Genomic DNA, 14,629 nt, shown 5'->3' with positions numbered 1-14,629 from the left:
AGGCAAAGACCAGTCTCTCTCCAGCACTAATCACGGACAAGCCCTTCACTGCACAGATTTCAAAGTAGTGAAAAACTAACAACCCAGTTAGTAGCATATATACAGTACATACATGGAATACCTAATGTCTGAATATCGCCATTAGCAAGGTTAACAGGATCTTTCAAAGGTTATCTCTTGTGTAACACCTCATTTATTCTTTCCTTAATGGAATAATCAATAGATAAATTGACCATGAGGTTGTACAAAGATCAGACTTTCTGTTGACTAAATGCCTGTTTATATGCACCAAGGCAGATCAAAATTAAATTATGTTCAATCAAGCTTCAGTGTATCTTGTGGCATAAACACGTGACTTTAAGTGTAACTCACATAATGCAATTTTCACAGTTCTTCGTTATAAAAAGATGCACAAGGGCTTATTTGGAAGCTTGGTGGCATATTTAATGCTGGGTGTGTTTCTAAATTCAAATAAGCTGTTTCAGCTTTGAAATAATTCTCCTCGTTCTTTGATTGCAATTCATTTACTTTATTTTAAAACATTCTAGGTATTTCTGAAATTTGATTTCTGAAGCAGCGTTTGATTGGTTGAATTTAATATTATTTTTTTCTAAAAGGGGTGTTAAAATACTTGTAGTCATCTCTGTTTAAGACGAAAAAGGTTCGGTTCAATCATCATGGCAATGAAGGACAATCCAGAATGCATCTGGTTTTCTCTTCCAGAGCAGCAGCTTTTCTGTAGCATAGTGACCACATTTTACTCAGTATTCTAAGTCAGGACTTACTGAACAAAATTGAACAATTTTATCATGCCATCCCTTGATTTAAATTCTAGACTTTTTTTAGTATATCTCCCAACATTGTGTTTGGCCTTTTATTGCTGTAAGTGATCAGTCAATAAACTCTTAGTAAACACCAACTAAACATCAAAGGGTTTTTCATGATTAGCCTCTTCAACCTCATCTGCACTTATCTACAGTACATGACATGACCTCTACCGGGTGTTTTCCCAGTCTTGAATTTTATCTAAATCTTTTTAAATTTCATTGCCTGCTTATAATGTTTGCTAATCCTATTTTGGGATAATCTGTATATTGTCTGTTATACATAATTCTAAATGCACTGATCCTGCTGAGATAACCGTCACCATAGGAAGCTGAATAATGTTCTTACTTTGACTAAAACCGTGTTAATTGATTGTGGCAATAACTAGGACTGTTTTGAGAATTTGCCTGGCGAGCAAACCATTTCAGTGCAATCTTTGAGTGTCTTATCTATCCAAAAATAATCCAATGAGTTGTATTTTTACTCTATGATGTTATATCTCTGCTGCTTTTGCTTTTGTAGATGAATAATGGGTAAGAATGAAACCACATATACTGAGATACATTCAAAACACAAGTGCATTAGTTTCAATACTCATTTACTGAGTTTTCAATGTTTGCCTTGTATATAAGAAATAGTATAACTAATTTCTATGAGTCAGTCCGCATTATGATTTCTAACTTGAAATGTACTGTGGTACACAGCTTTTGTGACCTAGCACATTAGCTATTTCCATAATTTTGTTTAAGTAATTGTTGGTTAAAATTCAAACTGTGTGCAAGCTCGATCAGTATGCACCCTTGTTCAGTAATTACTCCTCAAGTTTGCTCACACTTTATTGTCTTGAGTTCCTCGGAGAGTTGCAAGAAAATTGTTTTCGCAGGGTAATAACTTTGTGTAATTGATTTATCCATATCAAGTGGAAAGAAAAATTTAAATAGTTTGAATTCCCTCAACCACACATTCACATGAGATGGTATGTTTATTGAAATGTTTTTTTTTTCTGTATTTAAATATAAATATAAATGAGTTACACACAGTTGAGGACTCTTGAACAATATATAAAAAAATATTTCTTTAAGGTGGAAAAGAAATCGTTTTCTCAATGGCAGATATAGCAGTAGATTACAAAAAAGTAGGCGATGATAACAGGTGTTTTTTCTGTCAGGAAATAATTGTTACTTACACATGTTGATTTCCCTCTGTATTTGATATGTCTTTGAAGTCTTAAGAACTGTTACTTCTCCTGTACTACCTCTTCTACCAAAAGCATAGCCTGGGGTGACAGCCCACTTGATCCTTCGCCTTTCTTCTTTTCTCAGGAAATGATTACCACAGTTATTCTCGTGTCAATTTTAAACAGTGATTGGTGAGGCAAGCCTTTCCGAGCTGTTTTCAACTGTAAGGAATGCCTGCATCTAAATTTCAATAAGCCAAGGGCCCTCAGGCTTGAATGATATTGTCTCAAGCTCTTTTTCCAGCAAGATTTGAACCTGTATAAATCACCCAATTAGGTGCTACCAAAAAAAACCAAACATGCACATTGAAGCGCACACAACTTTACCCTAAAATACACTGAAATACATTAGCATACATAGGAGAGGCGTTTAATTTAAAGCTTTAATTAGACAACTTGCAGAAGATAAGCTGATTTTCACTGTCATCTACAGGGTTTTTCTGGCTGAACAGTTTGAGTTCCTCCAGTCTCATCTTGACACAATGATGCCCGCAGCCAAGAAACCATTTCTCCAACAGTTCTATTCCCAGGTGAGACTCCTGTTCTTTAATTCCTCGTAAAAAACCTCTTTACTATTTAAAAGCAATTACAGATTTTCCGTTTTAGATAGAAATGATTTGCTTTTTTTTGTTCTGTATCAGGGAAAGAAAATAAAAATAGCCTATTGGTTTCATATCCCAGTTGTCATTTCGTTTAGTGTTTGTGTAGATGTTATTTTTTTTGTAATATGCTCTCTTTAGTGTAATGCAGTTGTGGAAAACTGTATAAATGTTATTAGCCTACTTGCCAAATACTCACTTATACCATTTTTGTTACAGACCGTATCCACTGCCAGTGAGCTACGAAAGCCTATTTACTGGATTGTGGCTGCCAAAGCCATCGATTACGAACAGATGTTGCTGCTAATGGCCGGTGTTAAATGGGACATAAAAGAAATTATGTCACAACACAATGTATATGTGGATGTGCTTCTAAAGGTACAGTACTGTTTTTCAAGTCAATGAGTAGTCTGACATTTTAAATTGAAATACCGTTAAACTAAAGATAATGTGTTTTGAAAGATTTGGGCACAAGTATTTATTCAAGGTACGGTACTGTATATGCATGATAGATCAAGTAGATACAGAAGCTGCATCAGCGTGCAGAGGCTGCTAGGCTGCAAAGGAACAGGTATAGGTTTATTCCATTCTGAAAAGAGAAGAAATGAAACACAAGGTTTCGGCTGTGGAGCCTTCTTCAGGTGGGTTATTGATTCGATAACTTTGTGTAATTGATTTATCCAAGTGGAAAGTTACACCCGAAGAATGCTCTACAGCCGAAATGTGTTTCTTTTCTTCTCTTTTCAGCGTGGAATAAACCTTTAGATAAGATGGATAAGACTTTATTAATCCCGTAGGGAAATTGATGAAATTGATTTACTTGTTTCTTATGAATGATAGATGCTAACAGTTACTCAGCAGGACTGTGTAATTAGTTTTAAATTATTGTTCAAGTACACACATTTGCTTTTTAAGATGTCTTTAACAATGAATCATCTTTTCTTAGAAAATTCTGCAAACAATGTCCACATTTCTGGCAAGCCTTTGATTTCAGAAATAATCTTACAGTTCAGACACTGTTTGTCTCGGCAACAGAATCCCATTTCAGAAAGCAGGCATTACAGCAATTGCCTGCTGCCCGTTTCATTATATTTTACTGCTGTCATTGTTCCGGTATGTGTTGGTTTGTATTCATTCTGCCCATTTAGAAGATGAGTTCAGTGACAATAATCATTTTTTAAATTATTATACCAAATTTGTCACTTGTTAACCCCTTGGGTGAAAGACTAATTTTTATTTTCAAATGTTATGTTTTCAACCTTGGTTTCCTGTAAAATGATTTCCTTAGAGTTCTTCCCCTTATAACCCTTGTTAACTGATGCTTGCTTGCTGATGCTGAACTTTTTAGCCTTAAATCAGTACAGATTTGTAAATTAAAACAGCCGTTTCAAAGATGTTTATCAGTTGTTGTCTTAGATTCTATATTAACAACTAATTCTTTTTAAAACCCAGTTCCTCATAAATTCAGCATAATTTTGTTTGTATTGTTTTCAGTATACATCACTCTCTGCAGGATGTTGAAATTGAAAAACACCTCTGTTTAAAGCTACAAAGACCAAGCACATCATCTACATTTAATGTGGATTAAAAGGGCTTGGATATCAATTATTAGTGATGGTTTTAAATAATTTATAGTGAGTGGTTTGGGGAATTAAATGCAGATTTGCAAGACATTTAAGGATTTGTGAAGAGAAGAGAGTTGTTTTCCCTTAACTATTACTCAGTTCTAGGTCGTTCAACTTAAAATCTTTATTCATGCTTTCAGGTCATTCCACTATGTGTTTCGTGTGGGAATGCATGATATTTTTTGCATGACTGAAGCATATATAAGGAATATGAATCAGAAGGGACAGCTAACATTGTGATAGATCTCATTGAAGCTTATTGGTTTTGAAGGCAGACGAATTATGAAATAAATATGCATTTCATGCAATCTATTCTTAAATGGAGTTAAGGCCTTTCCTGAAAACTGCTCGTTACACAGTCCATTGAACAGAAATCACTGACAGGTAACTGAAAAATAAAGGCATAACACGAAACACAGATTTTATTGTGCTGTTTTGCTATGGTTAAAAAAGTTCTCTGAATTAAATTCCAGTAGATTCATGGATAACAGTCTTAAATACAACAGTTATTATTAAAGTTATATATTATAGTTGTATAAAATGTGTGTTACTGTCAACAAAAAAATTATAGGTATTACTATAAATTACTTTTTCTTCTGAATGTTACTTTCCCTTAATTCTCTTTTACTGCTGTAAAATGGTTTAAGAATCAATTGTTTTTAGTGCAGCAGTAGATATAATGATCTAGGTGATGATTTAGTCTTTCCCAAAGTAGCAACTAAATAAACTAACAAGTACAATACATAAAATAAAATAGCCCTGTCTCAGATACAGCAGTGGAGTCTAAATGAATGTTTCCCAAGTTTCTCGCAATGTTACTTATTTTAAAAGCCTTGTTGAACATTGAAATTTTGCAATTCATACTTAGCATGCCCCTTAAAACACAGTTATTCATATATACAAATCTCTCTGTCCCAGAAATGGTAAATATCTAATGCACGCTTGCAACCAAAGGAGTTAATGGTTAGAACTGCAAATATATTTCTGGTGTTTGTGTTTAGTTAGTTTACGTTAGGGAAAATTGCAGCTGAAGTACTGGGGATCCATTTATATAATACAAATAATGGAAAAATAATTAAACTTAAGAAATTTCAGATGCTCTCCCTTTTAATTCTCCAATTAAAGTATAAATATGTAACAGGTATGTAACATTTAGGGATCTTACTCATGGGATTTTATGGAAGTAAATGTAGGTTAAAGCAAAGATGTATTGCAATTTCTTACAGAATATTAAAATAAATCCAGATTGACTGGGGACAACTGAAATTAATTCTATTGGAAAAATAAGTAATTTTTCATTTGTAACAAAGGCAGTTTTGAACAAAAGCTGTTTCTTAGTATTGTAGTTAATATATCAATTATATATAAGTGGCTATAGATTTACTGTAGGAAATAGCTGTTACTTATTGAAACCCAGTTTTACCACTAGGAACCACTGGAAAAATAAGGGTTTTAGAAACAAAAGGGCATAAACACCTTTTAAAATACTGAAGTGCACTGTGAAATTCAACGTTTGATCGACTTTCACTCACATGATAAAAATGCATGATTTCTCCGATTTAATTCTAATATAAGGTACGTTATACAGTAGGCACTTTTCCCCAGAAACAGATTGCAGTAGTTATAACACTTCCGACAGGGCATCCTATGTAGTAAAAAATAAATTTTACTTGGATACTGCGCTGATAATAAACTTTGAGATTTATATTTCATACTTTGTCTTCAACAAGAAAACCAAAAGAGATTGTGCTCAAGTGAGACAGAGCAGCTCCAGAAGCGTACATTTTTTAAAGTACCTGGGATCACAAAGATGTTACTACATTTCATCATAATGCCCCAGCTGGTTAAATAAGTTATGTTTTGAAGGGCAGTCACCTCTGGCACACAATTTAGCAGCTGTTTTTGTAGCAAGTAAACCACACAGCTTCTAGACCATAGAAGCAGCTTGTATCGTGAGGTGGTGTGAAAGGCTCTTATTTATTAACTGCTCTATTTGATACTGGGAATTTAGTTATTGACAGCAGTGTTACAGTCCTCTCAAGACCAGCAAGCTGCACCTGGTTAGTAACAGGAGACTTCAAAGTAAAATCAGGTGACTGCTGTAAGTATTGTTAGTGGACCAGTAGATGGCGCACTGTCCTCTGTACTGGAATTTTCCAAAATCAGTACCCCACTACATGAATGGATGACTAGGTGGTTCCTTTTCCTCTGGATCAGAATTACCAGAAAAACGTCTCAGTATAGTGACAGGACATACTGCAATAGGGAGGTGGCATCTTTTCAATGAGATGATAACCAAGGTTCTGACTGCTTGGTCATTGAAGATCCCAATAAAGAGATTGAAAACACTAGAGTGTTAGTCCCAATGTTCAGGCTATTGCACAGTCTGGCCTTCCTGACGTTTCCCCTTACTTCTGTTAATGAAACAGTTTCTCACTACCCTACCTGGCACAGAATGACTTCTGTCCATCACCTACTGGACTGTGCTGCATTTGAAGCAGTTCCCCTACTGCTTTGTGTGCTTTTGGGTATTTTTGGTATTAAAGGCACTATATGAATGCGAGAAGCTCCAAGTATTGCTAAATACATATAATAGATATACAGTATGTATCTGTTAATTCATATTGTTCAATATTATGAGAATTACAGCTACACTTACTGAAAAGATGGGAAGCTTGACCTGTGTTCATATTTTTTTCTTCTAGGAATTTGAGCAGTTTAACAAGAGACTTGGAGAGGTTTCTAGGCTTGTTCGCATACCTTTGCCGGTCTCCAACGTCTTGTGGGAGCACTGCATTCGACTGGCTAACCGAACTCTTGTGGAGGGGTAAATCTGTTCTTCCTTGACATTGCAAATCGCCCCCTCGATCTAGCAGTGACAAATCTCTGCGGCACTGAGGCCTGCATTTTCATTTTCTCCAGGAGCTCCCGTTTTCTTCCCCTCCCAGAGGCATGCTGCCTAGGCTGTCACTGAGTGTCCTGTCCAGGGTCTATGTCCCACTTTGCACTGAGCAGCTTCCTGCTGATGGATGGGAAAACCCAAATAATCAAGAAAAGCCGTTGGCTGCTGTCATCTTTTTTTAAAACTTCACATTTCAGTTCTGAAGATCTGAATTAAACAGGGGTTGTAGCCTTGTTCTAAAGAACATCCCTGAAACAAGAGTGACATATTTATGAAATACTGTAGGTCATATCTTTAAGGAGCTATAGTTTAGTTCACCTCTGAAGTTAGTTTACCATAGTAACCTACTGTAGGTTTTTTGTAGCATAAAGAGAGAGAACCCATGGCTGACTGTCACAATTGACTGACATTAGTGAGTTGCCTCATTACTGTTAAAACACTCATAACCTATACATTAAAAAAACAAAATCCAAAATAAAATCTAAAATAGAAAACAGAACAAATCAAATTTACAATAAATACAAAACACAAGCACTGATACACATACAGTATGAAGGCTTTTCTTACTAGAACCATAATGTGTTCTAAAGTTAAATTTTAAAGTTTTTATATGCCTTCAAAACATTTTTATTTAGGAAAACAGAATACAGTTCATGATTGAAGGTTCTGAGGTGAAGTGCAATATTTTCTTATAGCTTTAAATGACATTTGTGCTATTTATCTACAAAAACAGCAAGATACAACCCAAATCTGAATTAATAAAATACAAACCATAATGTATTGTGTTTTTCTGTCTTCATTATTAGAATCTATGTTAGTGAAATCCACAACGGATAAAGTCTTTTGGTTGCATTGGGCTTTTGCATTGTATGTATAGTCTGAAAGGTCAGCACACTGTTAACACAGTCCTGCTGTCTTTTTTCATTACAGGTGGTAGAATGTTGTTGCACAGACTCATTCAGACTTGATACCCTTACCTAGTATATAGCCTTTTAAGTACTGGAACACATTCATGTTCATTTTTGAATACTAAGGAAAGGTCAACGGCTTTATCCTCAGGAGAACTTATAAAGGTCAGATATCGAATGTGCCAAGTGACCCTGGCAGTTTGCCTTTGCATTTAATTAAATCCCTTTTATCTGCAAGTAGTGTGGAGAAGAGGAGGCTTATTCAATATGACAAAACCGTTTTTGCCTTTAAAAACAAGAGACATGAGTGAACCTGAAAGGCTGCTGTTGACATTGGAGTGAAGTCCGTTTTCCGCATGTAGTTTGTGGAAACAATAACAAAGTACAGGTGTCAGCGTCTCAGTGGACTAATGGAAGTTGACATTAGCATGATCTATATATGCAGCAGTAAACGTTTAATATAATTTAATTAATCTTTAATATAATTTAGCACTATAAGTTACTAATATTATATATTACTTAATGAAATAAATAATTTGCTGGGTAATTTCTTCTTGACCATAGCTGACAGGGAGATAGCAGGATGTTTTTTTTTTTGTATTTAACCAGTGAGTGTTGTCAGGTTAGTCTTTTACTGTATGTACATATTATTTCTGTCTTCCAGCTATGCTAATGTAAAGAAGTGCAGCAATGAAGGACGTGCGCTGATGCAGCTGGACTTTCAGCAGTTTTTAATGAAACTGGAGAAGCTGACTGACATCCGACCAATTCCTGACAAAGAGTTTGTTGAGACCTACATCAAGGCCTACTACCTAACTGAGAATGATATGGAGCAATTTATCAAGAACCACAGGGTAAGATCATGGAGCTCCATTTGTTTACTGTTATGCACAGGTACTGCTGTTCATTGTGCCACATACTGTACAATATTAATGACTAATTATTAAAATCTCTGTAATTAATGGTTGCATCATTGCATTGTGCACCCTTTTCTGAGAATTAGTTTACATTTTTAGCTTAAAGAAAACTGCTAAGGAAAAACATCCAATGTTAAAAGTATTGTTTTTTTCTACACTAGTGTGCATTAATTCTCACGGAGATTAAGTCAGACTTTAGAAATATGAATTAATTGAATTAACTGACAAAAATAATACATATTACTGATGCACAAACAAAAAAGTATTTTGTAATTAGTACTGTACTGAGTTATTGTTTTGTCCCTGTTTTGCTTTTGTATAACATAAATTATCACAATACACTGTTCTCTGGGTTTACCAAATCGTCAATCTCTAAATTGGAACTGGTTGTGACAAACTTGTTTGTGTTTTCCATTGACTTAAGATTTCTTATTAATATAAAAAACACTACACAGTATGCCTCTTCTGTATCTTTCAGTGATTATATTAATTTCAGTTTATCGCTCATCTCATGCTCTGTACACCATTGATTCTGGATTATTTATTGTTCCAAATACATTTGACAGATACTTCAGCCCGAGCTTTGCTGAAATCTCTCACATTCCACATGTTTCTCCTTCTAAAGCTTGTGTTTTTAAGTTATCCATCTTATTCACTTCAGGTAAAATTTTATTCTGTTGTGTTTAGTTTTGTAGCTGTCAGTTTAAATTACTTATAGGCTTGACTAATATCCTTTCCACAAATGTGGCTTCAAAGCATTTTAATGCTGTATATTATTGGATTTATTATCATTAATATGTTGTCTTATTTACTAAGAAGTCACAGGCACTAACAGGAGTTTTAAAGAAGTTAATTTTGATAATCATCCTGACCGTTCTGGTTTCTTGATAAGATTATAATGATAATTAAAATCCATCATATACTTACTACGTCCTACCTTCAGGTGGCACCTGAAGACACCTGAAGAAGGCTCCACAACCTAAACATTGTGTTTTCTTTCTTCTTTTCAGCATGGAATAAACCTATTACATATACTTACTACTTGCTACTGTGCAGAATTCTCCATTATTTCTATACTGATCAAATAAATATTCATTACAGATTAAATATTTCAGAATCATGGCATTGCTTTGTAAAAGACAAGAACAGGATTAATTTATTTTCAAGCATAGCACATCTGACATGTTGTTTACTCATCCTCGCTATTCCTTGCTGAAGGATGTACTGTAAAGTTTAGACATTTTTACCAAGATTAAATACACCATTTGTGCAGGGTTAGTTCACCATCTGTGCTGTATAGGTCTTCACTCTTATTCCACTGCTTAGAACACATTTACTAATTCAGTGACAGTTCTTCTTCTGTTGTGTACAGTTGTATCTGGTTCACATTTTTAACAAATCGTGATATTATTTTCTTGCAGTTTATTGAGCAACTATAAACAATGTATAGAAATGGTAAAATGATTGAAAAGAGGGGTAATTCATCAAGTTTTAAAGTTTAGAGAATTGCTGTCAGTTCCATAAGAACATCTTCTGCAAATGAATAAAACCAAGCATAACCTAAGGGTATCTTATTCTTCACTCAGCGGGGTACCAGTATTTCTTATTTATGTCAGCAAAAGGGGGTGGTATGGTGTCTCAGTGGTTAGCATTGGTGCCTTGCAGAACTGGGGTCCTGGGTTCGAAAATGGATGGATGTCAAAAGGAGATGCCATAAATGACTAGTCACTTCTGTCCATCCATTTCCTGACCGCTTTATCCAATTCAGGGTGAGCCAGAGCCTATCCCAGCAAGCAACAGGCGCTAGGCAGGATACACCCTGGATGGGACGCCAGTCCCATACAAACATACAAACTCCACGGAGAACATACAAACTCCACGGAGATAGTACCCTAGGAATTTAGCCCAGGAACGTAGTATATCCGCCCTTGTAAATTTCCTTTTACATTGTCTAAAAGTCTTCCATTATTGTCCTGGATATGATTCCTTCATCCTGAATGGTTCTTGATGATTCTTTTGCAGTTGTAGAACAGAAAAAATTTTTTAAGTAAAAAAATATTTTAAGAGAATCCAGAGCTGAATTTTTTGTGATGCATTGCTGATTTAGAGAGGACACTATCAAATATTTCATTTATCTGAATCTATTTTAACATTGTGATAGAAAGAAGAATGTCAAGGTTTGTCGATATGAAAATATACAATAATGGCTCGTGGGAAGTTTCTGATTTCTATGATTTATTTTAGGCCAATGGTAAATACAAATAAACATAAGTTATATAATATATACTTATATATTATATAAGTAAATCTATTATATTTCTAAATAAATATAGAATATAAATATTTTGGGAAATTCAAGATTTATGTTTATAAATGTTTAGGTGTAATCCTAGTGATTCTATTCTAATAGACTGTAGTGCATTGAAGAAGGGTGTTTTAATCATTATACTGAGTGTGCCAACACCAGTTTGAGTCAAATTTGATGACCATTATGAAATACATTTCTAAAAATGTTAATTGCATAAAGTGGTACATAATGTGTCATTTTACCCATGTTTGTTCACCATAGATTGTGTGGATGACTGTCTTTTTTGTCAATGTTTGGCCAGTTTAACTGTTTGTACAGATGTCTGAAGAAAAAGAAAACATCAGGTGCTTGAAAATTAAGAAGAAAAAGAGAAAATGTTTTTTCACCAGCCCATGATATCCTTTAATGACTGATGATGATCAAAAGTCTTTTTTTGTGGGTTGAAGTTTGTCAGTTGAAGTGACATAACTTTCTCCATTCAAAATAGAAGGTAGTTTGTTCCTTTCTGTCTGGTTAATACAGATGTGTTTTTTCTGGCCAGGAATATTCCATGAAGCAGCTGACAAATCTGGTGAGTGTTTGCCTGGGATCGCACATAAATAAGAAGGCGAGACAGAAACTGTTAGCAGCTATTGACGACATCGACAGACCAAAAAGATAGTTACATCCATTCATTGAAGAGCGAGAATGAGCCTTGATGAAGACGACAGCCAATTCGAATGAGATGTTGCTATTAATGTACAGTCCATTGTGCATGTTCAGCTTTTTGAAATAGAGCTACTTTAGACTTATTGGAGACATTTGTTGCTCTGTTGCCTTTTGTAAGTTTTTTTTGTGAGAAGAATCTTCTAGTGATGTATTGATGTATCAGGAAAACTGTTTTCGTGTCTTAAGAAGTAAGAAAAAGCATGTTACAAAGTGCACTAAGAGTTGAGCTACAGTCTTATTCCATGTCTGTGTAAAAAGGGGTTTCAGGAATTCTTAATTTATATGTTTATTGATAATCATATCACTACTTACTGTGGGCCTAGTTTAATGGTGCAAGGTGTATTCTGTTAGTAACTCTATACAGCTCCATGTGAATGTATTGGTACCTTCAGTCTAATTGACTTCAATGCATTTGTATGAAAAAACGGTGTATCTGCTTTTGCGTGAACAGAATTATCTTATACACCGGTAATCACAATTACAATTACAATTGTCAATGGTAGTTTAAAAAGCATATTTCAAAATGATCATCTTCACTGGTGTAATTCAAGTATTCAAGTTCTCACTTTGTATGAAATCTAATAGACACAGGATAATGGCTTTTTTTCCATGTTTGTGGGGGGAGGGGGTACTGTTTGTTGTTTTATCTTTATGGTGAATATACAAGTATGTTAGCATGTTCACTACTTTACCACTTATTCTAAAACAGAAACCACATTCCTGGCAATATTATTTCACCTTCCCATTAATAAATATGATTCTAGAAACTACTGTACATTTTGAAGATTCTGTGTTGAAGTCCCTATGTTTTTGTTGCAATACAGCTGCATCATTGAAATGTTAATAGCGAGCATAGTTAATGTACTGTATTTAAGTCAATTAGCTATGCCAATACTAACTGGCTACTGTATAATTGTCATTTATAGCATACTAATGTTTAACATGCAGATACTGTAGACTGAAGTGTAATCTGTTAAATTTAGCCCAGATGTAAAAAGTATGAGGAAAATACATAAATGACCAAACTTTTCATTTATAAAATAAACACACTAACCGGAAATTGTGTTGGTTTTTTTTTATCCTTCCATCCATATTTCAACCGATCCATCCGGTTCCAGGTCAGGGGGGAGATGGAGTCTATCCTGACAATAACAGGTGCAGCATGGGGTTGCCAGATCATCGCAGGGCAGACACACAGACACAAACACATACTCACACCAGAGCCTGTTTTCCCAGAAGCCAGTTAACCCACCAGCATGTCTTTGGACTGTGAGATGTAACCGGAGCACCCAGAGGGTGACACAGGCAGCACCCCAGGTCAGGAATTGAGCCCAGGGCCCCATGCTAATCACTGCACTGGGCTGCTCTTGCTTTTTATTTTTGTTTTTTTAATTTACAGGGTCATCACAGTGGAAGTGCATTGCTGCCACCAAGGGGAAAAAAAATCCTCGCCCTTATCTCGTAATTAGGACAGAGTTTAGAGTAATTCTCGCGTACTTTGTGTGATCACGCGATAGCACAAGTGTCATATAATACCTATATCGTTACGTGCGCCTTGCAGTTTTAAGCAGTGGAACTGATTGCACGTATAACTGTTCATAACGGAACCATCATCGCTTTGATCTCTAAATCCCACAACACCGGTCCTCATGCTCGTAATGAGTCTGTTCGTATTTGCTAAAAAATGACTAAACCCCAGTCGTAAGTAAATCCGTACAAATTCTGCAGCGCTGGACATTCACACACAATTATAATGGACATTATAATACATTTTAAAAGTCGAGAATTTTAACACTCATGCTAAGAGCTTTGAAGGTTATCCCATTAATTCTTTTCTTTTTGCCCATCCACAGTAATAATGACTCACCTCTTTTTGTTTCTGTCAGCATAAATCTCAAGCCTCTGGTAACCTCAGGTTTCTTCTTTCCAAACTTTTTAAAACATATTGTTCCCATGTCTAGAAAGTGCTATAAAAATCCAATTAATTTAATTTAAACCCTGATGAATTCCCATAAAATGGAATATCAAAGCTTTGTGCCTTTTTTGTTGAAAAAATGAAAATGTTTTCAACAAAAACAAAGGAGTGACAGATACAGGAATCAAAAAACTTTATTCTATATTAAGGTTTAATTTTGAATTTTTACGGGTATACAGATGATTAAAACATATCATCCTAAGAAAATGTCTGTGAAATTAAATTGACAGAGGGAGATACTATTTAAGGTTATTATTCCTCCTTGAAGCATTAGAAAGTGAGGACCAATACACACAGTATACGTTATGTATATTTTTTGTAGTTTGTTTCTTCCACCTAAGACATTTATTGGTCAATTGAATCAATTATGTACATAACTGGTCAATAGTTCCTTTTTTAGATTTTGGTCCTACAAAGCCTGAAGGACAAGCATATCCTTGATTTAGAAATAGCCATCAGTGCTGTCATTGGGAATTACCCAAAGATATATCTCTTCCCTCTTTCTTTTTGTCAACATGTAACTTTTTTATTTTTTTTCCCTTAATGTGTAGTCTTCAATACTTTTTATTTTCTGCAATGTACCATACTTCCATCAGTATGAGGACAATGAGGACTTCTGCTAATA

At 34.9% G+C, this 14,629-nt stretch overlaps 1 protein-coding gene across 2 annotated transcripts in view; it reads left to right on the top strand.

The window, feature by feature from the left end:
* Positions 1 to 13,089, top strand: part of vps50 (VPS50 EARP/GARPII complex subunit) — a 131,481-nt gene extending 118,392 nt beyond the window's left edge. For both annotated transcript variants that reach the window (XM_088600541.1, XM_088600540.1), the window contains 5 exons: positions 2,496 to 2,592; positions 2,881 to 3,039; positions 6,992 to 7,113; positions 8,761 to 8,950; positions 11,863 to 13,089. In XM_088600541.1, coding sequence (XP_088456667.1) covers positions 2,496 to 2,592; positions 2,881 to 3,039; positions 6,992 to 7,113; positions 8,761 to 8,950; positions 11,863 to 11,982 — 688 coding nt within the window. In that variant the 3' untranslated portion in view covers positions 11,983 to 13,089. The remainder of the gene's footprint in view (positions 1 to 2,495; positions 2,593 to 2,880; positions 3,040 to 6,991; positions 7,114 to 8,760; positions 8,951 to 11,862) is intronic.
* Positions 13,090 to 14,629: the final 1,540 nt, after the last annotated feature.

This window comes from Lepisosteus platostomus, chromosome 12 (assembly GCF_059453375.1).
Source record: "Lepisosteus platostomus isolate fLepPlt1 chromosome 12, fLepPlt1.hap1, whole genome shotgun sequence".
NCBI classification, from domain to species: domain Eukaryota; kingdom Metazoa; phylum Chordata; class Actinopteri; order Semionotiformes; family Lepisosteidae; genus Lepisosteus; species Lepisosteus platostomus.
This window is presented reverse-complemented; position numbering and strand designations above follow the sequence as displayed.